At 51.6% G+C, this 25,988-nt stretch overlaps 1 protein-coding gene across 23 annotated transcripts in view; it reads right to left on the reverse strand.

The window, feature by feature from the left end:
- The window catches only part of CAMK2G (calcium/calmodulin dependent protein kinase II gamma), a 55,453-nt gene extending 36,553 nt beyond the window's left edge, over positions 1–18,900 (reverse strand). For 5 of the 23 annotated variants that reach the window (XM_061405386.1, XM_061405373.1, XM_061405367.1 and 2 more), the window contains exons 1-3: positions 18,663–18,835; positions 17,213–17,307; positions 6,160–6,219 (exon numbers count right to left, since the gene is read on the reverse strand). In XM_061405386.1, the coding sequence (XP_061261370.1) occupies positions 6,160–6,219; positions 17,213–17,307; positions 18,663–18,727 (220 nt within the window). In that variant the 5' untranslated portion in view covers positions 18,728–18,835. Of the gene's footprint in view, positions 1–6,159; positions 6,220–17,212; positions 17,308–18,662 lie in introns of all 23 variants that reach the window. The other 18 variants (XM_061405378.1, XM_061405372.1, XM_061405385.1 and 15 more) reach the window with 10 other exon arrangements.
- Between the last annotated feature and the right edge of the window lie 7,088 nt (positions 18,901–25,988).

Genomic DNA, 25,988 nt, shown 5'->3' on the forward strand with positions numbered 1-25,988 from the left:
AAAGCCACCTCAGGGGGTTAAATGCCAACCGCCCCCCTCAGCATCATTCTAATGCAAACGCATGTCTGCTCTGATCAACCCTCCTGCTTGGTCCCTTCCCTCACCTGCACTCGCCTGATGGAGAGCCTGTGTCCCAAAGGGCTCCCTCTGTTTGACCTTCACACAGTTCCAGGAGCTCCTCACTTCAGGAATGGCCTGACACCAAACCGACCAGTGAAGCTCTTAGATACAAAGAAATCTCTTGTGTGTCAGGCCCCACCAGCTCGAATGATACCTTCCATTTCCAGTGTGAGGGCGTCTCCTCAGGACTGAGGCACTTCCCTACCTCCCCTTGCCCCACAGCAAGATGGGCTGAATGTAAAATCCAGGCCCTCAGCCATCACTGGAGCCCTGTGCTGTTCCTCACTTGACAAATGAGGATTCGGGCCTGCCAGGGCGAGAACCAGGGCCCAGCAATTGTTTATGCTTCATACTGCCGACCTTATTAGATCTGATCTGGTTACTCAACCTCAAAATTCCACCAGAACTCAGTACTTCTGCGATTTCCCAACGGAATCAAAGGCGGGTGGTACTCCTAAGATCCCTCCTCCTCAAATGATTCTCTCCTGTACTTGGGCGAACAAGTTCATACTTCTCTAGGCCTGTGGGTGACAGAATGAAGAAGCTACAGCCAGACCCCTGCCTCCCCCCTCCCCTCACTAACCCAGGCGCGCTCAGGCGAGCTCCCCCAAAGCCCTGCCACCCCCGATCCTGACTTGCGCTTCTCTGGTCAGAATGGGTGGCTCACTCCTGACTTGCGCTTCTCTGGCCGGAATGGGTGGCTCACGCTGAGCCCTGCTGCAGCTGCTGCTCCCTTGCTTCCAAAAGGACTTTCCATTTAATTAAAAATTTGCTATTAAAACGCATTAAAGTGTGTAATACAAATAATCCCCTGGAAATCAGCTGTCCCAGAAGCTAAAGACCAGCTTCATTAGGGAGGTGACTAACAGCAGCGGCAGGAGGCACTAACAGGGCAGCAGGCACGATGCTAACAGTGACTCCCAGGGGAGTCCTGGCACTGGCTATCTTCCCCAGGACCCCTGATCCCAGACCCACACACCCCACCCCCTGCCCCGAGCCCAGAAGGGCAAAAAGGGCAGGCACCCATGCCTCTGCCCAGACAGGGCGTCATCAGCACTTGCCCTTCCCCAGGAAGACCACACACAGAGTCCAGGTGTGAGGAGCCGGGGAGGAGAGTCAGCTGAGCAGAGCAGCGAGGGAAGACTAGTCCTCCCAGGCCGCCCAGCCCAGAGCTCCGCTTTGATGTGTGTCCCAGGGCCAGGCACGGCCAAGGCAAGGAGGGACAGGTGTGGAAGGCTCCACCACTGAGCAAGACTGCTATCTTTCTCTTTCCATTTGTAGAGAAAATGAACAGGGTGCTGAGAACAAGAGGAGAAACTTGATTGCACCACTCTAAGTGCCAACCTAGCAGATTCGCAATAATAAAGATCCAAATGATAATACCTAACACTTAGTTGAGCTGTTTCAATGTGCCAGGCATTATGCCAAGAGCTTTACACATGTTATTTGATTGAACCCTTGCATTAGCTCTGTGGGGTAGGTACTTCTATTAACGTCTGTGTAACAGGACAGGAAGCAGAGGCTCCAAAAGAAACCCACCCAAAGTTACACTGAGTGGCAGAGCTGAGACTTGAGGCCAAAGCAGGCCAATATTAAGATCCCTAATTTTGTAGAACTGCCCGGAGGGAGTCACTTTCTCCATCCTCCTGGGCAAAGGAGCTCTAACCTGTCCCTCTTAGCCCTGGCCATTCTGACTTGCTCAACGATGTCCCTGTGGCAGCCTCCCTGAAGCAGGCGTGGCTGCTCATGCCATGGACGCAGCTGTGAACAAGAGAGACCCAGCAGCTTCAGGGGGGACGGGCTTTAAAGAAGCACTTATACAAATACATAACCAAGCATTAGGGGCTGTTGGGGAGAAGTAAAGGATGTATGGGGGAAAAAAAATCCAATACCCAGGCCATTCCATAGTCATGAGAGGGTATGGAGGCCAAGAGAACCAGACCAACCCTGGACAGGAAGATCTGGGAAAAGAAGCATGAAGCATTTGCTGCATTACAGTCGTAAACCTAGTTATTGTTCTTTACAAACTGTGGAAGGAAGAACAGGCCAAAAACAACATATTCAGTGTCTTATACCTTCATGTACTGACAAAGCCACAACCCAAATCTTGTGGCTATTTCCAATTCTTTAAAAACCACCCGACAGTATGCCACATTTTAACTAACAAACTTTGGTCAAAAAAGCACTGACAAAGTATCACTGTTCATGCCCATGAAAATACAGGGCGGGGGAGGAGGTCATGTCATCCCAGGGGGCTGGCAGGGGAGTAAAGGCTGCCCTCCAGGAAGGAGCAGGTGGGCATGATCTCGGAGCTGCTTGCCTATGCTCCAACGTTTCCATCTCTTTCTTTGCAACTGTTATTGCTACACTTACTATTTATTAGCTGTGTGTGGCCTGGGCCCAACGTAAAAGGCAGCCAGGCTTGAATAACATGTGTGAACTGAGTTGGGGCTGGAGGGACTACTTCTGGGAGCTGGAATCTCCAGTTTCATTATGTCCATTTATTTCTTAGGACTCGTTCACTTGCTCAACCTTCTCAGAACTCCATTAGGAGGCATAGATGACAAAACGGAGGCACGGGTAAGTAAAATCATGGGCCAGGGGTCACAGCTGCCCAGCAAACCCCAGATTCAGACCCAGAGGACTGGATATCAAGGCCACAGACCTTTGCTTCTCCGCATGCTGAACCAGCAGCAGGAGCTTCACCTGGAGACGTGGGGCAGCTCAGGTCCACCCCAGACCTACTGAATCAGAATCTGAATTTTAACACGATCCCTAGGTGATTTACAAGCACATGAAAGTTTGAGAAGTACTGCTCTAAACCACAATGCTAGGCTGTGATCGAAACTGCTGGGGCAGCTCAGCACGAAGGAAGACAGAGTCTATTCATTAGAGGAATTCAGAGCAGGGAGCAAGCAGATCACAGGTAGAAGACACTTCATTCAGACTCTAGACGGTCAGCACTACTGCCATTTCTTCCTCTCAACTCTCACCTCTGGCCACTCTCCCAGGGCTCTTTTAGGTTCTGCAGTATGCCTCAAAACCAACAGGCTTTTTTTAAAAAAAGACTTTATCTTTTAAAACAATTTTGGGTTCATAGCAAAACTGAGCGGCAAGCACAGAGAGCTCCCACCTACCCGCTGTCCCCACACACGCACAGCCTCTCCCACTATCACCATCTCAAAAGAAGCAAGCTCATCACAACTGATGAACCTACACTGACACAGCATTATCACCCAGAGACCATGCTTTACATTAGGGGCCACTCTTCCCACAGACTGTCAACTCCTGGGGTAGAGTATCTATTAAGAGAAAAAACTGGGGGTGCCTGGCTCCTTGTACCAAATACCCTTCTGAATGCAAGTGCCGGTGAGTCTGACAACGATCAGGGGTGGACCACGTGCTCTCTGCTTCCTCACCTCTGCACCACTCTTGGGCTGATCCACTAGTATCCCTGTGGGATGCAATTAGCAGCTAAAGCCAAAAGGGCCACCGCTCTGAAGGATGGAGCAGTGGAGAGAGAAGAGGGACAGCGAATTAAGCGGACAAAATGGGCTCCTCTTCTGCCACAAGCCAGGTCAAGATCCATGGCAACCCCCATCTCCTGGACCCACAGCTCCCTCATCTCTAGGAGTCCCGGTTCCCACTGGAGGACGGACAGCCTGGCCAGATCATTCTCCCAGGACATAGTCCTGACTACTCACCCTTCCTTCTCCCTTCCCTTGACCCCAAATAGGGCCTCAGACCAAGGCCCCCAGGGTCTGGGAGCAATCATGAAATGAAAGCACAGTTCTAGGCAATGAGACACTGACAAAGGGAGAGAGCCTTGCCTGGTCTTCCCTGAGTTTTGCTGTCTCCCTAGCAGAGCAGATGGCTGGGGGAGACAGTCCCTCCATCTGCCTTGATTCTGAGCTGGGGACTGGTGGTTAAAGAAGAAGGGGCTACCAAACCAAGTCTAAAAGGTTCAAAAGTATATATCTAATTTTCAAAAGCACAGTAAAAGAAGGCTGGAGTATTTTCCAGCTAGAATTCCAGTTCTGTACTTCCTGGTTGGTTCTCAATTGTCTTTGTCCCACTCTGACCCTTCTGTGGTCAATCACACCCATGTTGCAGGTAATGAGGACATGGTTCCACCTCCTGCACCATGGACCCCACCCTTTGTTCTCCCCTCCCTCCAGGCAGGCAATTCATCGTTGCTCTATAAGTTGGTCACTTGGGGTGTAAGGAAAGGAAGTTGTCCTCAGACCCTGAGACCTGGGACTGGAACACCAAAATGCTTCTGTGCTTGCGGATGGCTTTAGTCACCCACCAGCTTTTTTTCTCCTGTTCTGCCACTGCTAGCTCAGAGTGACAAGCTCATAAAGCCCAGAGGGACCAGGTAAGCAGTAGAAAGTTAACAGCATAGACAGTGGCCAGCAGGCTAAGGGGGCAGTCACTGCCCAGGTCCAGCTGATTCTGGCCAGGCATGGATGTGGGCTCAGCAGAGCCAAATCTTCTGATTTGAAAGATTGGGAAATAGAATTTTTTTTTTTTAATGTGAAATCTCATTTTAAAATACTGGCAAATAATAAAAATATTTTTAAACCACTAAGCCAGCCAAACAAAACATGCCTGAGTTGGTGACTGCTGTTTTAGCTGTTTCTCTCGTCGTTTCTCTCCTACCCAAGGCGACAATTTGGTCCCCACCATGGTGTTTTCAGGTGAGGGTTGAACTTCAGAGAGCTCAGAGGTTCCCAGCCCAGGACTCGTGGGCTGAGAGGGGCTGGCTTCGTGCAAGACGGCACCAGGCAGAACTGAGTACCAGCTACGCCAATCTGTGTCGCGTGTAAGCCAAGCTGCTGATTGCCATCTATAAAGCTGTGCGTGGCTTCAGTTCTGGTTACCTCAACGCTCCCTTCCCCTCGGGCTGGAGTACGACCCCACTCTCCCGTGTCAGAGCTCATGGTGAAAATTCCAGTCCTAGGCCTGTGAAGCTGGAGGCTGAGTAGCTCAGGAGGGGGCACTGAACTTCAGCAAGTCACCTCACAGTCGTGGCTACCAACCCAGCAGAGTAGGCAGCCTCTGGAGCACCCCTAATATTTAGGCCATGCCTGCAGGAGATGGTGATGGACAGGGAGGCCTGGCGTGCTGTGATTCATGGGGTCACAAAGAGTTGGGCACGACTGAGTAACTGAACTGAACTGAACTGACGAGCATAGAAACTCACTGTCCTTTGTGATAATTGGAGCTTTCAGGGAAAACCTAGGAGATGTTCCCTGCTTTTCCACCTCAAGTCAAGCCTGGGGTTTCTGCTCAGACGCTGAAGCCAGCCCAGTTTCTGTCCCCTCTGAGAGAAGCACCAAATCGGGGCCAACGCTTTTGGCAAAGACTACTTCAGCTGAACAATGTAAAACTGAGCCAGAGTGGGTTGTGGCAGGCAAACCTCCTCAGGCTTTAGAACAACCAACAATGTGCTCTTGTCCCCCGAGTCAGGGTGGGAGCGGGAGAAATCCTCTTAATTTTTTCTCCTTCTCCAGCCGAGTGGCTCCTGCCACCCCTGCTTCAGGGAAGCCAGGCGGGTGGGCAGCTTGCTTTCCTGGCTCCGGGGAATACGAATGGGAGCGCCATGGAAACCCCCAGAGTGCACAGGACACCGCAGCAAGGAACAAAACTCTTTCAAGGCCAGAAACAAAGTGCAGACCCTTTGCTGACGGCCGCGGAAGGCCCCCGGCGAGGGGCGCTGGCAGGCTACTCGCCCCGAGCCTCACACGCCGAAGACCCAGCCCTCAGCCCAGAGACGGAAGGAGAGGGGAAGAAAGGGAGCCTGAAACACATTCCGATGCCTCACTCCCAGCACTGAGATGGCACCACAGGAAGGTAGATGCTCAGGTCTCTAAACTAGAACACCCCAGAATTCCAAGCTGCGATCCTGCTTGGGTAAAAAAAGGCACCAGGCAGACGCCCAGGGACAGAAGTGGTTCCCCACACAAAAACAGTGGATCTCTGTTCTCGCCACCTTCTACAAAATGCCCAAGACATGCTCTATATAAGGGCACTTACCGATGTTTGGATGTTTCAAAAGTCGGCATATCCGGGCCTCACGTTCTAGTTTCTGGTGATCTAAAAGTGGAAGAGAGAAAACGAAAGCTATCAGACATCCATTCTATTTGCGGCCACTTGGCTATTCATATGCCTTCAATTCTTAGGCACCTACTATGGCCCTCTTCTTTATTTTTTTTTTAAACAATTTGCTGAATTAACATAGCAGGTCACAGCAATTCTGGAGACAGGTATTAATGACAACCTTTTGCCATGAAGCAGTGTCTTAGGAAAGCTTCCCAAGCTAGTGAGCGGCAGAGCCAGGATTTGAATCCAAGTCTTAAAACTCTGGTGCTCTTTCCACCACAGCAGGGATTTTACTGGGCCAGGGTGTCCAGAATTTCTTCCTTGTTGAAAATACTAATAATAATGGCTAAGTTTTATTGAACACCTACTACATGAACATATATTGTGCTAGGAGTTTTGCATATATTCTCTAATGCAGTCTTCATGGCAATCCTGAAACATAACCATGCTGACAATGGAGACTGATAATTTGAAAAAAAAAAAAAAAAAAGCTAATGTTTATTGAGTGCTTACTTCTACACCAGGCAGATACATCTTTTAATTTAGTCTCAAAACAACTCTTGGAGGTTGGTAGTATTACAATGCCCATTTTGCAGAAATCCTGCTTCTTCCCAGGACCCGCTTGGCTGCCCACTGCTGGGAGCTCTGGCCTATTGCCATGCATGTTCTGGGGTCACGCTGCTTTGGTGAAATGACCAGAATCCAAGAGCCCACAAATCTAAGCAAGATGTGGTAGTTGATTCCTTCCAGAGGAAGGCAGAGCTCCAGGCACAGAAAGAGAGGCTGCTACTGCTTAAAACAAGGTAGCCTAGAAGCCCCAGCCACTCTACCCCCATCTCTACTTGCTGAACTCCACAAAACCACCTCCTTCACAAGGTCTTCCCTGTTCCTCCCAGTAGACTGTGACTTCTCTCCTCATGACCCAGCTCTGTCTCCCACAGCGCCTCTTATAATTCTCACATCACACATTTAAATCACGTATCTTTCGGTCACAAGCTCTTCAGAGTGGCACCTCCCTGTGTGATGCTTCCTAGAGTTCCTTCCACATCAGAGGCTTAATAATGGTTTATCAATAACATTGACAGTACTAGTAAAAACTATTCTTTATTAAGTATTTACTATACGCTGGGCAGAGGCACAGACAATCTTATTTCATCCTCACAGAAACCCAGTGAAACGGAGGATCTGATTAGCTCAGTTACATTGCAAAGGAGGAAACTGAGACTTAAAAGTTTCAAGTAACCTGCCCAAGGTCACACAAACAGGCACCAGAGGCAGGTGGTCTGAGCCTAGAGCCCTCTTTCTCCATCGCTGTGCTATGATGACAGGATCAGGAAAAATGAGAGCATCAAGTCAAGACACCAGACTTTAGGGGCACAGTCCAGTTCACCCCAACTCCAACAGGTCTAGGCGGGTACTGTCCCTTCCATACCTGCCAAGCGAGTCCTGAGTCCCTTGGTAGTGGCTTGTGCCCACCCCACCTCTACCTAAACAGCAAAGAGCCTCTGTAAAGCCTCCCATGACCCTCACAACCATCCTACCAGGCAGGACACTGACTGTCCGCATTTCACAGATGATAAAACAGGCCCAGAGAAGTTAAATAATTCACCCAAGGTCCTATAGCAGGAATGGGAGAGAAGTGTGAATTCAAACCCAGGCCTGCCTGAGATAACATACGGATTACAGACGAGAAGGAACTCATATTTACTGTCTCACCAAGCACCCTCAGCTCTATCCTAAACGTTCCCTCTAGGGATGGCTCTGCTCTGTGGAAGAAGGAGGTAGGGGCAGGCAGAGATTAGTTCCTGCTGCCCAGCTAATCTATCCCAGCTGCCCATAGATCTGGTCAGGCCTTCTGTCCCACCCTTGAGTTCGGTATGGTGACTGACCGGGATGCAGCCAAGAAAGCCCCAGGTAGTCCCACACTGCCTGCGACCCCTCGGGGCCGGGACCTCCAGAAGGCAGTGCGGTTGAGGAAGCGGCACTAGCCTTGCCTGGTGACAGGGGGCTTGCTTCTTCCAGCCCTGACTGGGGGATGTCAGGGCGACCCCACCTTCCTCCCCAGCCCTGGTCGTGGGATGGTGGTACCAAGCAAGCCACTAAAGCTGAAGACCCCCCAGCCCTCTCTCTCACCACTCACCTCACACCCTCCAACCCGCAACTCTCGGGCTGGGCTGCCCGGGCAGGTGCAGGAGAGCAGTATCTTGCGATGCGGAGGTGGCAGCTGAGGGGAAGGCCCAGAAGATTAATGTTTATCTCCTCCCTTAAGTCTCTTACTGGCTAATGGTTACAGTTCCACAACAGCAACGGCACTAAAAATAAGGGAGCTCTGGCTTTATCAGTGACTCAGAGTGGGAAGAGAAGAGACAGTCACACGCCCAGCTCCTCGAAGGAGCTGCCCAGGGTCCAGAGGGTCCTAGACAGTCACGCAGTTTGACCCTAACTCCACGGAGCTGAGTACCACATTCTGCACAAGTCTTCTTTGAACCCCAGGCTATGCCATGGTCCTTGGTCTGACCCTCAGTCATGGAGTCTGGCTATTAACCCACTGGTTTTGAGTCAGACAGCCCCAGATGGAGTCCTAGAGCTGTGAGTCCCAAACCCATCTGAGACTCATTTATTCATTCAGAATATACTTACTGAGGCCTACTATGCGACAGGTGCTGTTTCAGATGCTGGGGATGCAGCAGTGAACAGAACAGACAACAGTCCCCACCCTCAGCAAGCTGATACGCTAGTGGAGCTTGGTCAGGGGACAGTCCGTAAGAACTGGATGGCACGTTAGATGTCATGGCAAGTGCAATAAAGAAAAATAAAGCAGGGCAGTGGGAGAGTGCACACTTAAACTGCATGGTCAAGGACAGCCTCGGCACAGAGTGACATGTGATGGAACGGAGGTGACAGAGCGAGCCAGGTACATAGCTTGGGAAAAAGTTTCCTCACTTCTAAAATGAAGGCAGGGGTATCTGTGGCTTAAATGACGTTTTTGGGTAAATGCTCCGCAGAGTGCCTGGCACTCAGGGAGAGCCTCCTTTGCAAGGGTCCAGCAGTAAGACAGACGAGGTCTCCCAGGCTGGGCTTGTGCCCATGGCCATCACCAGAGACAGGAGAGAGTTGGACCCACTCTCCATCAGCCTGGGCAGTCACGGGGTCTTGGAACACTAACCAAGCCCTCGACCTGGCCCCATAACAGGCCTCCCATTTGGGTGGGGCCCACTGGTGTCTTCAGCCTGCAGGGGAAAGCTACTAGCAGGGTAACCCCCGAGAGAGGACGACCCAGTTAAAGCCACTGTCTGTGGGAGCCCTGGTCATCCTCGGCCCCAGCCTTACGGGCTGTGGCACCCTGCCATCCTGAAACTCTGCTCAATGAGCCGTGTGGTTTCTGCCTACCATGCTCTCCCTGCTCCTCAGGAGGATCCTCGCTCAGGCGGCCAGCACCCCAACCTCTGCAGCTGCTGTCTCCCATCCCTTTCCCCCTCACTTCCTGTCCTGTTCTCCACTGTGTGTCTGGGAAGAAGCACAGGGCTCCGTACAAGCAGCAGCAATGTTTCAGGAACAAGTCAGGTTTGCAGAGCATCTTCTCCAGCTGCAGGGTTTGTCCTATAAACTCAGCATGCTATGCTGTGCTTAGTCACTCAGTCATGTCTGACTCTTTGTGACCCCATGGACTGCAGCCCACCAGGCTTCTCTGTCCACGGGGATTCTCCAGGCAAGAATACTGGAGTGGGCTGCCATGCCCTCCTCCAGGGGATCTTCCCAACCCAGGGATCAAACCAAGGTCTCCCACATTGTAGGCGGATTCTTTATCAACTGAGCTACCAGGGAAGTCCGAAACTCAGAATCCCCAAGTCCCGAAGGGCTAAGGCCACTGACCTGGCCTGGTCCACAGTGGTAGGTCCAGGCCCTGGCTTGACATCCCAAGGTGCTAACACATCAGCCACTGCTCCCGTCACGAAGGCGGCCTTCTCCCTTGAGACACCCCTCCTTCCAGTGACCGCTGAGCTCTGTTCCTAGAGAACAGCCCAGACCTTCTTCAAGGCTGACCCTCTTCCCACCCACCTTTCGACTGGGCTCGTCCCCACCCCTTCACACGGCCCAGCCCCCCCTTCCTGTTTGACAACAGCCACTTCCCGCTTTTGCACAGGGCCACTTCCTGCCTGCCTGTGTGCTACTGCCATGGAGAGACCCACCCCTGCCGGCCTTCAGCCCAGCTCCAACCACAGCCCTCTGCAAGGATTTCCCCCTCAAGAGCTAGGTGGTAACAGGAGCAGAAAGCAGAAGCGGCCGTTATCAAGATCCCCCTTCAGGCCGTCCTGATAGCACCCTCAGGTGAGGGCCAGGCCCTGGACACCAGGATCCCTTGCCTCCCCCGCCTTCTGCACAAGAGCTTAAGACTGGGGTCAGGGCACCACAAAGGCTGAATACCCTTGAAGAGAAGGAAGCAAAGGCGTGACCAGATACAGAGCAGAGGAAGCAGACAGTGAGGAGACCTCGAAACACCTCTCCCCTAGCACCCCGAGGGATGATGCCTACTCCAAACTCACACTCCTGCCCCAGCAGGATGGAGCGCAGGGAGAGCCAGCCAGGTTCTCCACAGCCCTGCAGAAACACACGGGCTGATTCAGTGACGTCTCTAAAACCATGAACGCTAGCATGGACTTCAACTAAGATCCTGCTGACATCTAAACATACAGCCCACTCTAAGCGGGAAAAGACACAGAGCCCTGCTCTGGCTAGGGGGACCGTCCCCAAGTTCTGATCTCAATGACATCCTCGACTTTTCGGAGTTATTTCGAAGGTCTGTGCCTGTGGTCCCAGCGTGGATCAGGAAAAGCTTTCCACAGCCCACCCAGTTCAGATGCTCTGTGTGGGCGTCTCCTCTTGCTTCCCCCTTCTGGCCCTCTGAGGCATCGCTCGGAGGAGTAGAAACAAGGGCAGCACAGGGATTTGGTGTCATAATCCACATTCCCCAGCTGCTTATAAACAGCCCCTAGCCTTGGGAATCCCAAGCTACAATCCCATTGACCTCACCCTGACATTGTGATGCCACAGCCCTTCCTCTTTGAATCTCACTCTAAAGGTGCAAAGTCCCCAGTTAAGAGCAAAAGTCTGTGTATCACATAAGAGCAGGGGCCACAGCTTCTAATTCCTTCATATCCATATACCTGGGGACTAGCTGAGGGCTGTGAAAACAGCCCAGTGGGGCCTGAAAAGTCCCCATGTGAACCCCCAAGGCTCTGACCTTTGAACTGGTGTCCTTCCCTTCTCGTCAGCCCTAAATCAAGCAGTTTTAACTGGGTGGCACGAAGACCTGAGCCTTACTCTGGTCTTTGGATCTTAAGACAAGAAAAGCTTTAACTAAGGAGGACAAGGAGAGAGGCTCCAAGAAGAGGCCCATAGTGAAAGTCTTCCCAAACCAGCTTGGACAGAGAAAATCCCCATGGGGTCACTAGCAAGCCCCAAGAAGGCAAGGCTCTGCCTCTGGACACTCTGAAGGCCAGAACAGGGTCAGCCACTGAGCTCTCCGTGCCCCCAGCAGGGCTCTGGGTGCCTGCAGCCTATGCCCACTGTTTTGGTGACATTTCCTTCATGGTAACCAGCCCCAAGTAAAACATCCCAGGAAGCAGCCCCTAAAAATAGCTCCTCCCAGGGCAGCAGCAAGCTGGGGGAGGGGAAAGAGAGGGAGGAGAGAAGAGGGGAGCAGATGGGAAGTTGCTGCTGATAGGGCCCAGGAAGTAGAGGTGGCGTTTGGGGGGGAAGTGGCTGGAAACATCCCTACCATAGAGCGGTCTCTACCCACAGAGGTATGTTCAGATGAGAGCGAGACCTAGTCAGTGGAAGGGAGGGATCTGCTTCACTGGGCTCAGAGCTCTGGGTCTAGATGGAGAGGTGTGGAGGTGATCTATCAGGATTTAGCACAGAAACAAAATATCCAGAATCTGTATTTTAAAGGGAAGAGCCAAAGGGTAAATGATGACCACACTGCTTAAAGATGCTGGGATCTGAGCACTGGCAATATCACTGGCATGCCTACAGCTCAAAACAAACAAACCAGTCTTTTGCGTTCTGGTTTCCCCACCGGCTGTAAGGGAGATCTGTCTGGCCCATGGACAGAAGACAAAGGGCTTCTGCCGAGAGGTACTCGAAAGGTGCAAAGTGCCCATCTCTTCCTGTCACCACCCTTTTGGCACCCATGGGATCAGGCCCTTGTCAGCCTGCCAAGGCTGTCCAGAGCGCAGCACGCTCAGAGATGGGGCAAGAGCTGGTCACACCCACTCCACCCCTTCTCTGCCTCCAGCCTCTGCAGAGAATGGGGTCAGCCACTCACCTCTAGGGTTTCAGCACAGCCTCGAAGCTTGGAGCACAGCTCCTGACAAGGCCCAGAGCAAGCAGCAGGAAGCAAGCAGGGGCTTCTCCTACAGAATGGGGCCCCTTTCAACCTGCATCACCACTCTATGATGCTAGCACCCAAAATCACTCTGGGAAGGGGCAGGTGGGCAGGACGGCAGGCCAGTGTTGTAGGAGCTAAATCACACAGCTCACAGCATGGCTGGATGATGAAACCGACCCTTAGCATGAAGAAGGGGCCTCCAGGCTGTTTCCTCATCCCGCGGGGAGAGTCAGAGGAGCTCAGTCACCTCTACACAGGATGCTCACTTCTCTGTCCACAGAAATTGGTCTGTTTTATCCTCAAGAGGAAAGCGCCGTTTTGGATCTAACCTCCTTAACTGCTTCAAGTCCCGGAGTCCCAGTGTTCCAGTGCTGTATAGATCTCTCTTCCTCCCGCCCCACTCACCGCTGCATCACCTTCCCCTCTCTTCATCCTTAAACAGGAAAGTCTCACTTGGAGATACCACAGGGGACACAAATGTCATGGGGGCTACTCAGGCCAACACCAAGGGGGTGGAGACTTGCAGCTGGCACCACCCGGGGGGATCCTATTTCAGTCCCCAGGGCCAGCTGGACCAAGAAAGGCACAGCCTTTGCCCTTCTGGTGGCCAACATGCCACAATTACAGCCACTCAGCTTGCCACAACCTCGGACGCGAACTGACACCCCAATCTGGGGGCTCAGAAGAGGCCCCTAATCACAGAACAGCCCGTGTGCACAGATGGTCACAGAGCAGTAGAGACACCACCTGGAGAAGGCTGGGCCAAGGTGTGTCTGGTAAATATCAAAGAGCATGGCAAGAGCAACTGTCACGGCTGTCGCTTTTTAGACAGCATTTCTTAAATGTGTGGCTCAGTGCCCACCTGCATGAAATCCACTAAGGCACTTGTTAAAAGTGTAGATTCTGAGACTCCACCCCAGACCTCCCAAAGTAGAATCTCTGAATAGAGCCCAGGAATCTGCATTCTTAACCAGTCTTCAAGGTGATCCTCTTGCACACTAAAATTGAAAACTGCTGTTTAGAGGAAGTCCTGACATTGCCCTAAAAGGCCGTTTATGACAGGGAAGGAAGATGATAAGCTGCAATATCTTCCTATATCTCCCACTTGTCTTTTTCCCCAAGCACAAGTCTTTAACTTCATCTGTTCTCTCCTACAGTTGTGTCAGGACTACAGCCTGGTCCACGGATCAGAGAGAACCCAAGCCAGTATCAGGATACAAGGGTTCTAGCAACTTGGCTATGAGTTTCCTGAGAGCCAAAGCCAAAAGGCAATCTGGCTGGTTACACAGTCCATTCATTCAACCTGTATAGGAGGCTCAGTATGTATCAGGCACTTTGTTCTATCAATATGTATCAGGCCCCTGTAGCAATATGTATCAATCATATATGTAAAGAAACAGATATGATTCCCATCCTTACCTCCCAGGTCCTGGGGAAGGGGAAGGCTTTTGCTTACATTTAACTTCAATAGAAATTTCTTCACATGGGGTATACAGATTAAATAAATAAACAAACAAGGCAAGTGCTGTTAACAGATTTCATAATATTGCTTCCCATAGCACCTCTTAGTTAGGCTAAGCATCCCTTCCCAGTGAAAGCAACTGGAATTCAGATAAATGGTCCAAATAGATAAATTTCGTATGATGTAAACTGCTCCAAGGATAAATCCTAAACTACGTAGAAAAAAGAAAGGACCATTTGCCCTTCAACTGTAGCAATATGAGAAATGGTTTGGATATAAGCAAGAGAGTGGGATATGAAATGTTATGTTCCACGAGGTGAAAATCTATATGCATATGAATAAAGATAAGAAGGGAATCTGAAGATTTAAAAATAAAAGAAGACATAAGGGCTCAGGCTCCTGGGGGAGGGGGTGCTCTTAAATCTTAAAATAACGACTTATCATTGCCATCACCTGGCCCACTAGCTCTGCATCCAAGCCTATTTTAAATGCCTCCTTCAGCCTAGCTGAGAGCTAAGCTTGGAATCGCGGGCTCCCTTAAGAGCCCCAACTCCACACCTATTGCTGTTCCAAAGCAAATGGAGTGACATTATGTGACTTTCAGTGACTTTACGCAGACAGACCCGCAGACGAAGACAGTGCTCGACACTCAGCCGCCTCAGCTCTCTACAGCCACCATGTCGCACAGCCACCATCATGGGCCCCTGAGGCCACCATGACAAGAAACAGCAGAGCAAAAGGGTTCTTATCCAGAGCTGACCCCCCAGAAGACCAGGGGATCTCTCCCCATGCCTCCTGGGCCACCTCACCACGGAGGACAAGGAGAAGCAGCCTGACACTCTCTCTTTCACTCTGCAGCACAGAGAATCACAAACAAGAAAGGAACGGGCAGAGAGACTCAGCATACGCCCTTCAGACCTTCATGGATGACCCTGGTGGGCCCACCACATTCCCAGACACAGAAATCCAACACCTGTGGAGCCCTAGACAGACAGACAGCGATGAGTGAAACCCAGCCCCAGCCGCTGCACCTTTATAAAATATACAGCGTAAACTGAGAGGCTGCAGGAAAGCCACGGCCTTCACTCACTAACCCCACGGGCACTAGCCTAGTGGGCACCCTGGCCCAACCCTCCCCGGGAGCTCAAATCCCCTATGCCCACACCTACAGTGCAACCCCCGGACAACTCCCTCCATCTCCAAGACAACAGCCTCCCACTCTCAATCTCCAAACAGTCTTGGCACTGTACCTACCAGCCAGGACCAGGCCTTTGTCCCAAAGTTAACCTGGCACACAGGCCACACAACAGAGCCCCAGTTTTGGCATAACCATCTTGAGAGGGGGAGTTGCTGCCTGAAGCATATGATCTTACACAAGAATCTTCTTGAAGAAAAAAAATCAAAGGGAAATAAAACCTCATCCAGTTTGGGCAGGGAAAAAAGATATCAGCTGGGAAAGATGGGACAAGGTTGAAAGAAGGTGAAGCCTGGAAAGGGACGTGACTGCACAGGTTAGGGAAGTTCAGGTGGGTAAGGAAGGAATAGAAAAAGATAGCCTAAGGCAGGCAACTCCATAAAGTCACCACACCAGCTCTCCTCACCCTAGAGTTCAGCTCGCAGCTGTCTCTCCCACCCTCACCCCTGGGTCAGAGGACAGCGGTGAGACTGGGAAAGCAAAGCATTGCATCATTAACTGGAGACATCAGACACCAGCCCCGTTACTGATGCATACGGGCTATGCTGTGTGGGTACGGGGAGGTATCCATTCTCAAACCGTCATCCCTGCCTGCACCCTGCATCCTTGGCCAGAGGATGTCTGCCAAAGAGCCCAAACCACTGCACTGTCCCCCCTCCCCAAAGGAGGAGGGCATCTGACTGCCCACATATCTCTATGGCAACCATCGCCTCCGACTCAAGGTACCCAGAGAGAAAGAAAACAAACAAATAAGTCAACTTAATAGCCAATGTAGAGGAACAGCAGGAGACAGGGACTGGGAGGAAGACAACGAGTCAACCCCTGCTTGTGGGGATGGAGAGCGGTCCTCCCAGCCAGGAGGCGGACACGGACCTGCTAAACAGGTCCCAGAATAACTGACAAGAAGCCCACTTAAGTTTACAGCTTCTCCAATGCTTAGAGACATGTATTATATCTCTTACTCCAGAGATGCCCAGGTCATTACTAGTCATGGCCCACATCTTCTCCAGGGCATTCTATTGCCCAGTCTTAACTCTTTCCTGAGTCTTATAACCTTTGTCCCAGGACTACACTTTGCAGCTCTCGATGACCTGACCCATCCACATTCCTCCCTACTCGCCACAGCTATGAAGAGGACTTCACATTGGCAAGAACCCAGCACAGGGTGCAGGGAGAGAAGGTTCAAGGTGTGAAGCACAGGGCCTGACCCTCCCCAGCCCCAGGCACTTGGGAGCATCTCACAAGTTAGGCTCTCAGGCCTGGGCCTTCACAATCTTCAGATCCTGAGGCCCAGCTGCTCATATTCAGACCAGGCCATTGAGATTTCCAGACCATGAGGCATCACCCTCCACCCAGGACAGACTGCATCTGCTGCTGCACCACCAACTTTGTAATTTGATCAAAAAAGCAATCAAGTTCATCTGGCAGGATTTGTTCCCGAGAAGCCCTCGCCAGTAGCAGCCTCCCTTGATGTTTACAGATTCCCTTCCCTTGGGAGTCTGTTCTGCCGCCTGGTGGGTAGGGGGAGGCTGGGTTTGTCAGAGCTGTTCACTTACTGCATTTCCATCTTAAGTCACCACTGGGGCACAGAGACTAGTGCAAGCCTGGAGTGGCTACCATTGCCCCAAACACAGAGATTCCAAATGCCCCAAACGAAGAGCTAGCCACCCACCACTCCCAATATCTTCCCCCTCCATAAAAACCAAACTCCCTTGAGCCTTCAGGGACCACTCCTCCTAGCAGCAATCAACATCTCTTACATCTTCATTCTTTTCTATCTGTTCCCTATATAATTCTCTGCCTAGCTTCAAATGTCACCCACCCTGAAATTTCAACTCTTCTCCAAGAGCTAAAGCCACAACCCCCAACTGGTTCTTCTTCAGAAGAACACTAGCCCTTGGAGGCACCCCAGGGAGAGACTGAGATGGGGAATACTCACCCCGAGCAGATAACTTCTTGGTATTGATGATTTTTGCTGCATACTCTTGCGTGGACGTTTTCTTCACACACCTGCGGACCACAGAGAAAGCACCCCTGGAGGGAGAAGGGGGAAAGAACTGGGACACGGAGCAGAGCAGAGCAACACAAACACACTTCAGGTCTGAAGACAGTGATGCTTCCATCACCAGACCTTTAGTCAAAATCACACACACATACCAGTGTAGTGACTATCACCATCCAACCTGGGGCAGAAGGATGTGGCCTCTGCAGGCCGCTCAACAGATGTGGGTGGAGGACCACGCTACTCCCACGCCCACCCACATCTGTTCTGGGTAAAGCAACAGCCCTAACCTCAGGCTGTGCGTCAAGAGCTGGTGGGAGATGCTTAAAACACACACCTGCTGCATCTCACGGACAGCCCTGCAGTCCCAGCCAAGAAGACGGGAGAAAGGAAGACCCTGCCCTTTTCTCAGCAGGAATAGTTGGGGTAGGGGAAGGAGAGATTAGAAAGAGGGTATGTCTTTCTAATACATGTCTCCCTCAACCATGGGGAGGAAAGTGAGGCTCAAATCCCCCCAGCCGGCTTCATCCCACTGCATCCTAGCTCAACTGACAGCAGGGAAAGAGAGGATCCAGTTGTGGGTCTCAGACATCAACAACTCCCCTTCCCCATGATACTTCCCTCTACACGCCGCCCACCCCTCAATGAGGGCTCGCACTCTCCAGCTCTGGAAACATCCTGGGGGGCGGGCTGGGCGGGGGCTGCAGTGGCCAGGCTCGGCGCCGCGGGTGGGGGTGGGGGGGCCGGGGCTGGTGCAGCGGCCAGCTCAGTGCGGAGGGGAGGGGGATGCTGCGGCTGCGGCGCGCGGCTCCCGGGACCACTGCAGGGATGGGGGGAGGGGACGGGGGTGCTGCAGCAGTGCCCAGCAGCGGGGCTGGGATCCTGGAAGCGGCACTAGCCGGGGGCGGGGCCGGGTACCAAGCATCCCCCACACCCGGGCACCGCAGCAGGGTTGGAGCTGCAGGGCCGGGGAGGGTCCTGAGTCTCAGGCGCGTGGGACTTGGGACAGGGTGCTGAGTGAGCTCTTGAACGGAGTGGGGAGGGGGCAGCAAACAGGCGGGGTTGGGATTAGGGGGGGCGCCTGAAGGGTGCGGAAGGGGCGGGGCTGGAGGGCGCCCAGGAGCGCTCCGGGGGCTGCAGTCCCCGCGGCAGCGCGGGGTGCAGCAGCCCGGGCAGCTGCTGCAGGGCGCGGAGGGGGCTGCGGGGCAGGGAGCTGGGGGCCAGGGGGCTCCGGGAGGCGGCTGGCGGGAAAGGCTGGGGGTGGGGCGGGCCGAGGGGGCGCTGCAGCGGCCGGTGCAGGGCCGGGGGGCGGGGCGAGGAGCCGCATAGCGCCCGGGCGGCAGGGGCAGGGTGTGGGGGGCCCCGGCTGGCGGCGGACGAGCCGTACTTGCCGAGCTCCTCGAAGAGCTGGTAGTCGTCGGTGAAGCGGGTGCAGGTGGCGGTGGTGGCCATGCTGGCGGGCGGGCGGACGCGGCGGTGCAGCCCGCGCCGACGTCGGTGCACAGTCACCGCCGCCCGGCCGAGGGAGCAAGAGGAGGAGACGGGGCTGAGCCCGGCAGCACCGCGAGACTTTACCGGGGAGAGCGAGGGAGGGAGGGACACCCCCGCGCCGCCCGCCCGCCCCGCCCCCAGCCCCGCCGGCCCCCTGCCCGGCCCCCGGACCGCCCCGGGGGAGGGGCCTCCCGCCACCGGCCCCGCCCCGCCCGGGGAGCCGCTGGGGCTGGGCGGAGGCACCGGGGAGCGAAAGCCGGGTTGGGGGTGGGGGTCTCAGACCCCAGCCACCCGGAGGGGTTTAGAAGGTTCCTGACCTGTGGGCTTGTCCCAGGACAGACCCTACAAGTGCTCAGGATGTGAGTGCAAGTATGCATGTGTTGGGAAAGGTAGAGGTCTGGACCACCGAGTCCTCTGGTAGAGTCCTAAGCCCCGAGTCCGGCTCACACGACGAGAGAGGGCCAAGGTCAAAAACGCCCGTGTCACACTGAAAACTTGGGAGACGCCCCCAATCTGTGCAGAGCCAGCTCTCAGCAGCCTTCCCTCGGGAAGCTGACAGTCTAGACTTGTGTAAGCGTCAGGGCCATTATTAGATAAAATCCTTCAGGCACGGTTTGTTCAGGGAGACCAGGCCAGGGCGAAGGATGCAGGTGGAACTCTGCCTTCCTGCACTCCAGCCTTAGAGATGAGAGAATGTTCTCTCTCTGGCCAGCAAAGAAAGGGATGAAGTGAGAACCACTTAGAAAAGGCTTAGTGCAGTGTGGGCTGGAAGAGCAAGTGGAAGCAAGAAGAAAATAATCCCATTTTCCTTCAGGCACCCTTTGTTTTTATTTATGGCTCATCACATTGTATAATGATGTGTTTACTGGTATGAGAGGCAGCACACAAGAGCATGCTGTCTTAAGTGTGAACTCGGGTTAGACTGCTTGACTTGGGTTTCCGGACGACTCACTGACCAGCTATGTGACACTGGGCAAGTCAAGTAGTCCATCTGTGCTTCAGTTACCTTATCTGAAAATAGGGAAGAATAGTAACTACCTACCTCACAGAGTTTTGAGTATTAATGGACTAAAGCACATAAAGCATTCAGAATAGTACCTGGTACCTAAGTAGAACTGTGCTCGTTATTTAATATTTGGCTTCCCAGTAAATTGTAATAGGGCAGGGCTGCCTTTGTTCACCTCTCTACTCAGCCTCAGACCCTTAGTAAATATTTGTGGGATGAAGGGACTCCTTGGGATGCTGGCAGAGGGAGTTACCATCTCTTTGTCTCCACTGTCAGAGGATGGTAGGAACAGGACACATAACTGTCTTGGAGGAAGAGAAACAGTCTGGGCAGGTTCCTGACCTGCCTGGGCAGCTGTACCCCCCAAGTCTAGAGGCCAGCCCCCACTGGGCAGGGCAGAGCTCAGCCAACTGCTGCTGTTCAGTCTTGATTACAGCAGGACGCCCACTGGGAGTCAGGCTTCCATTGTCAGCAGGCTAACTCGCCAGCCTGGAGAAGGCAGCTGAGAGGCTAAGAGGTGTCCCAGCCTCCCAGGCCTCCTCCCCCAGGGGGTGGGTGGAGCAAAGCTCTCAGGCAGGGCTCCTCTCCTCTCCTTACCCAACAGCCCTTGGAGCTGGTTTGAGAACCAGACTGCCCAGTAGGGGTGATTAAGGGAATGGGAGAGGAAAAGAATTAATAGATTGCCTGGGAGAAGGGCAGAGGGCCGAAGGAAAGGGGTGAGGTGACTGAATATCGTGCCCCACCCCTCCCCAGGGCAACAGGAAGTAAGGCGCTGGGGAGTAAGGCCACTTCCTATCTTGAAGCACAGGGGTAAGAGCCTGGTTCCAAGTGCCAGTGTGGGGCAGGGCAGTGAGATTTTACACACAGGGATGACAGTAAATCATCCACCTTAAAGGCAGAAGTGCAGGCTGGCCTGCACTCCAGAAACAAGGCCTGCATCGTGGTTAATCATCAATGTGTCCTTCCTGAGCTCTCAAGACAACTTGGTTGCTGACCTCCAGATGCTGAAACTTTTATTCATTACTGTAAGGCAGAGTGAGAAAATGAAGGGACATCTCACTTCTTCTCACAGAGCAAGCACAGATCAAGGCTTCTAAGGAGGCCCCTAGGGTATCCCAGGGGAAAAGAGAAAAGCAGGATCACAAACCTGACCTGTTCTCGACAGAGGGTGAGGGCTCTACTACTTCGCTTCTCCCGCTGCTCTCAACAGCCTCTCTGACGATTCGGAGACTATACACGCCTTCATGTGCACACACAAACACACCCTGGCACACACCTTCCTTGATCCCCATTGCTGTCGCACCCACGCAACTTCCAGCCACCGCATGCCAATTAGAGGGCAGATACATATAAATAATAACAAGCTTGCCAGCTCCCTCTGCAACAGTATCTACGGCAACCCCATGGGGTCCAAGAGTTGTGATGTTCCGTTGCAGTTGTTCCCCCGGGCAGCTCCAGCCCTCAATCCCCCACAGCACAGGGAAGGATTACACAGGAAATGGATTTCCTGATAATCACCAGAGGGGCCCCACTAGGTGAACCCTCTGTCATTCTGGTGATCTTTCTTTTGAAGGCTCTGAAAATTACACCAAGGACTGCCCCCTGACTGAGAGACACTTCCCATCCTAGTTTTGGAAGGCAAGTTTAGAGTGGGTTTGTACATACATGTTCAGTCATGTCTGACTCTTTGTGACCCCGAGGATTGTAGCCCACCAGTCCTCTGTCCATGGAATTTTCCAGGCAAGAATACTGGAGTCGGTTGCCATTTCGTACTCCAGGGGATCTTCCTGACCCAGGGATTGAACCCGCATCTCTTGTGTCTCCTGCCTTGGCAAGTGGATTCTTTACCATTGCCCCATAAAGGTACTTACTCTTGAGCTGAGGAAAACGGAGCAGTTCAAAGTGATGGTTTCTGTTTATTGAAGTATGGTTGATTTACAATGATATGTGAGTGTCAATTAAACAGTAAAGTGATTCAGTTTTATATTTTTTTCTGGTTATTTTCCATTATAGATTATTACAAGTTACCAAATATTGTTCCCTGTGCTATGCAGTAAATCCTTGTTGCTTATTTATTTTACATATAGTAGTTTGTATCTGTTGATCCCATACTCCTAATTTATCCCTTCTGCTCTTCCTTTCTCTTTTGGTAACCATAAATTTGTTTTCTGTGTTTGTGAATCTGTTTCTGTTTTGTCACTAAATTCATTTGTATTATTTTTTAGATTCCACATGTAAGTCATATCATACAATATTTGTCTTTGATTTCGCTTGGTATGATAATCTCTAGGCCCATCTATGTTGCTGCAAATGGCAATGTTTTATTCTCTTTTTTAAGGTTGAGTAATATTGCACTGTCTATATATACCGCATCTTCTTAAACCAATCCTCTGTTGATGGGCATGAAAATGAGGTATTTAAAAGCAAGAGGGGGCTTCCCAGGTGGCACTAGTGGTAAAGAACCCGCCTGCCAATGTAGGAGACCAAAGCAAGAGGGATGACCCTCTTGAAAACAAAGAATAATTACCTGCTTGTTAGGGGTTGTTGTAAAATAAATTTGAAGAGAATTCATTCTTGTACTATAAGGGGTTTTGAAATCCACAGAACCCTATGGGTTACATGGTCATGCTCCAGCAGCTGCTCAATATACTGGGGTTCCATGTAAGAGTTTGTTAAGAAAAGAGTCCCTGGCTAAAAGAAGTCCCTGAAAGAAGTTTGAAACCCACTGGACCTTCTGAGGTCCCCTCCAACTCTAAGATTCTATAATTAACTTTGGAGAATTAGGAGTGATGAGGTCATGGCCTTTCTCTACAGACTCTGAGAAAATTTATTATTTTGAGGCTTTTGAAACTAGTGAGAAGATGTGATAATGAGCACAAGTAACAATGAGAAAGACAAATGAAAACATTTAAGTAAGTAATTCCCAAACTAGGAGGGGATGTGGGATGCCCCTCTCCCCTGGAAGACACTTCAAATCACAACCATGAACAGAAAAGTTGATATGACCCATCCTCAATGAGAACTACTCCCAACAAAGCCACTGACCTTGATGAGAGTGTTTTCCCATCCCCACTATGACTGAGAGCTGAAAAAAAAAGGGTTAAGAACCACAGACTAAATCAATGACTGCAATATTTCTTAACGGAGAAGCTGAGGTTAAGTGAGGGACTCAATTCCTATTGGGCATAGGGGATGAGATTTGGGGGTGAAAGTCTGAGAATGTTTGGGGTGAGGGCTAAAGCATTTGGTGTGAAGAACTGAGGTATTTGTAATACCTATGGTCTGAGATACCGAGCTTGGAGCTCAGAATTTCAGGTGAGTTGTAGGAGTGGGTTTCAAACGAGTTATGAGGAGTCAAAATAATTGGAGTGAGGGGCTGAGGGGTCAGCAGGGAGGAAATGCCTTCTATTTTCCAGCTAGAGGGCTGGTTCTGAAAGGCAGTTAGATTCTGCCTTTGGGTCCTGCAAGTCCAGATCAGCGCTCCCTTGGCCTCTCAGCCACTCTCCCCTCCACTATCTCCCACAGACTCTGTGCTCCTTGAGGACAGAGGGTATCAGATCTTTCTCCCAGTATCCGCAACTCCTAGCACAAAGCCTGGCATATACTAGGTGCTCAGCATGTACTGTGGAATGAATGAAGTATGGGGCAAGGGGCTGAGATAGTTCGGGTGAAGAGGTAGCACCGGTAGAAAGGTGACAGATTGTCATCACAGAAAAAAGGAACTGAGGCGAGGGGCTGGCTGCCTGCATTAGCGGGTATGGCTTGGGCATGCGGGGCCCCCTGGTGGGCAGACCCGAGGTGCACAGGGTGCTTGGAGGGAAAGACAGAAAAGCCAGAGAAGAGGATAAAAATGACAGTTCTCCATAACATCTGTGTAGAGCTTGCTACACAGAAGACACAGGCACAAAGCACTCAGCAGGGGCTATTTCATTTAACCCCATTACCGCCCTGCGAGTGTAGGAGCCAGCAGCCCCATTTTACAGAAGAGGAAACTAAGTTTAGAAAGGGAAAGCGGCTTGCCTGAGGGCAAATAGCTACTCTGTGGTAGAGCTGGGATAATGTGATTGAAGGGAAGTGAATAGAAAGAGATGTGGGGTGGCATGGGGGTTCAGTTTGAATATGCTTATCCAACCTATGGGGGCTTCCCTGGTGGCTCAGCTGGTAAAGAATCCGCCTGCAATGCAGGAGACCTAGGTTCAATCCCTGGATTGGGAAGATCCCCTGGAGAAAGGAACAGCTACCTACTCCAGTATTCTGGCCTGGAGAATTCCATGGACTGTTCAAAGAGTCAGACATGACTGAGCAACTTTCATATCCAACCTATAGGATCTAGATTGGATTCTTAAACCTAACCCACATTTATCCCAATGTAGACCTGGTCCTGAATCCAGGCACTTACTCAGAGGGGACACTAATCCATCCATTCATTTCTTCACATTATTAAGCACCTTTTCTCTTCCCTGGGTTTCCTGGTGGCTTAGATGGTAAAGAATCTGCCTGCAATGCGAGAGATCCAGGTTCAGTCCCTGGGTTGGGAAGATCCCCTGCAGAGGGAATGCTAACCCACTCTAGTATTCTTGCCTGGAGAATTTCATAGACAGAGGAGCCCGGAGGGCTACAGTCCATGTGTTTGCAAAAAGTCTGACACAACTAAGCGATTAACACTTTCACTTTTTCTCTTCTAGTCACTGGGGAAGCAGAAGAGAACAATACAATCATACGACAAAACTCCTACCCTCAGAGAACTTACATTCTTGTGGGCAGGTGGTAAAGCTACAAAGAGGTCATTTTAGATTGGAATTCTACAGAGAAAGTAAAGCAATGGGTCAGAGAGCCAGGGATGGGGAGGGACTAGAAAACTCCTTTAGCTGAAGTTCTTAACTCTGGCTGCCCTCGGAAAGTGACTTGTAAGGGAGACCTAAATGATGACAAGGAGCTGGTCACTTCAAGATCTGGGACAAGACCATTCCTAGGGGAAGAAAGAGCAGTGATAGCCTGAGAAAAAATATTCAAGGGGCGGGAAGAAGACTGGTATGGTGGGAGCGGAGTGGGCAAGTGGAGAAGTAGGAAGAAACCAGGGCTCAGAGCCTTGTCAAAGCCCGCCGCCTGGTACCACTGCCCTAGTGCTCCTTCCACAAGGACGGGCTGCCTCTGTGCTCACAGAGGCACAAGACCCCAAACCCCAACTCAGTGTGAGAAGATCCCTTGATCAGAGATGGACATAAATCTGGGCCTGAAGCTGGGAATGATATTCCTTGGATACCATAAAGGAGGGTGGTGAGATAAGCACAGGATGCCCTCTCAGCACTCTAGGGCCTCTGGGAGTGGTGTGCAGAGGGCTTCTTGCAGAAATAACCACTGTTGTTACTCTGCTTCTTACAGAGCCATCTACTGACCCTGAGTTCTGGTGAAGGGTAGTACAGCAAATATTTCAGGATGCCAAGCAAGGAGAACAGGCAACTCATGCTCAGAATATCCGAACTTCTTGATGGCTTTCAGGGAATGGTTTTTAAAGGCAACATTAGGGGTGAGGGTTGCAGGGTATGTGATCAGCTCAACAACTTTGTTCTATTTGGTTGGTGGTAAGGTAACAGGGTGATGTTTTGGGAATCTCCGTCATTAACTTTCTGGTTCCAACCAGTCTGGGGTCTAGAGCTTGTGGTCAGAGTATAGTCACCATCCCCCACCTGGGTCAGGGTGGGGGATAGTTTCTGCAGAACAAGTCAAAGATATGCATCGAATTGTTATCTGTATCTCTTCTGGAGGAACCAGGAGTCCTGTGATTATTCTAATCATTAACAGCTTGAATCTGCTCTTTGAAATTCCAGGAAGGCCTAGGAGACTAAAGCTTTCTCTATAAACAAGAAATGGGTAGACACAGAGGGTCTCTTGTACCCAGGAAGGCTCTAGAGTCTTGTTCAGTTTCAACATCCCCTCAGTCCATTTAGATAACCATCTCCCCAGAATGGGTAAGCTTCAGTCCTAACTCTTCTAAGGGATAGAAAGATGGGCCAGAAATAGTTCCTGCCTTAAAGGAGCTTTATTCCCTGGGGACAAGAAGATAAGCATGGTAATAGAAGGACAATATGAAAGATTAGTACCACAGTACAAAGGGCTGCCTGAATCACATTTTCCCTCCTCTGCCTACCCTCCGTTTCTCTGCTGAGTTGTCACTTTCTCAGAGTGGTTTTCCCTGGCCTCTTGACCAGATCAAAT

Source organism: Bos javanicus, chromosome 28, assembly GCF_032452875.1.
Source record: "Bos javanicus breed banteng chromosome 28, ARS-OSU_banteng_1.0, whole genome shotgun sequence".
NCBI classification, from domain to species: Eukaryota; Metazoa; Chordata; class Mammalia; order Artiodactyla; family Bovidae; genus Bos; species Bos javanicus.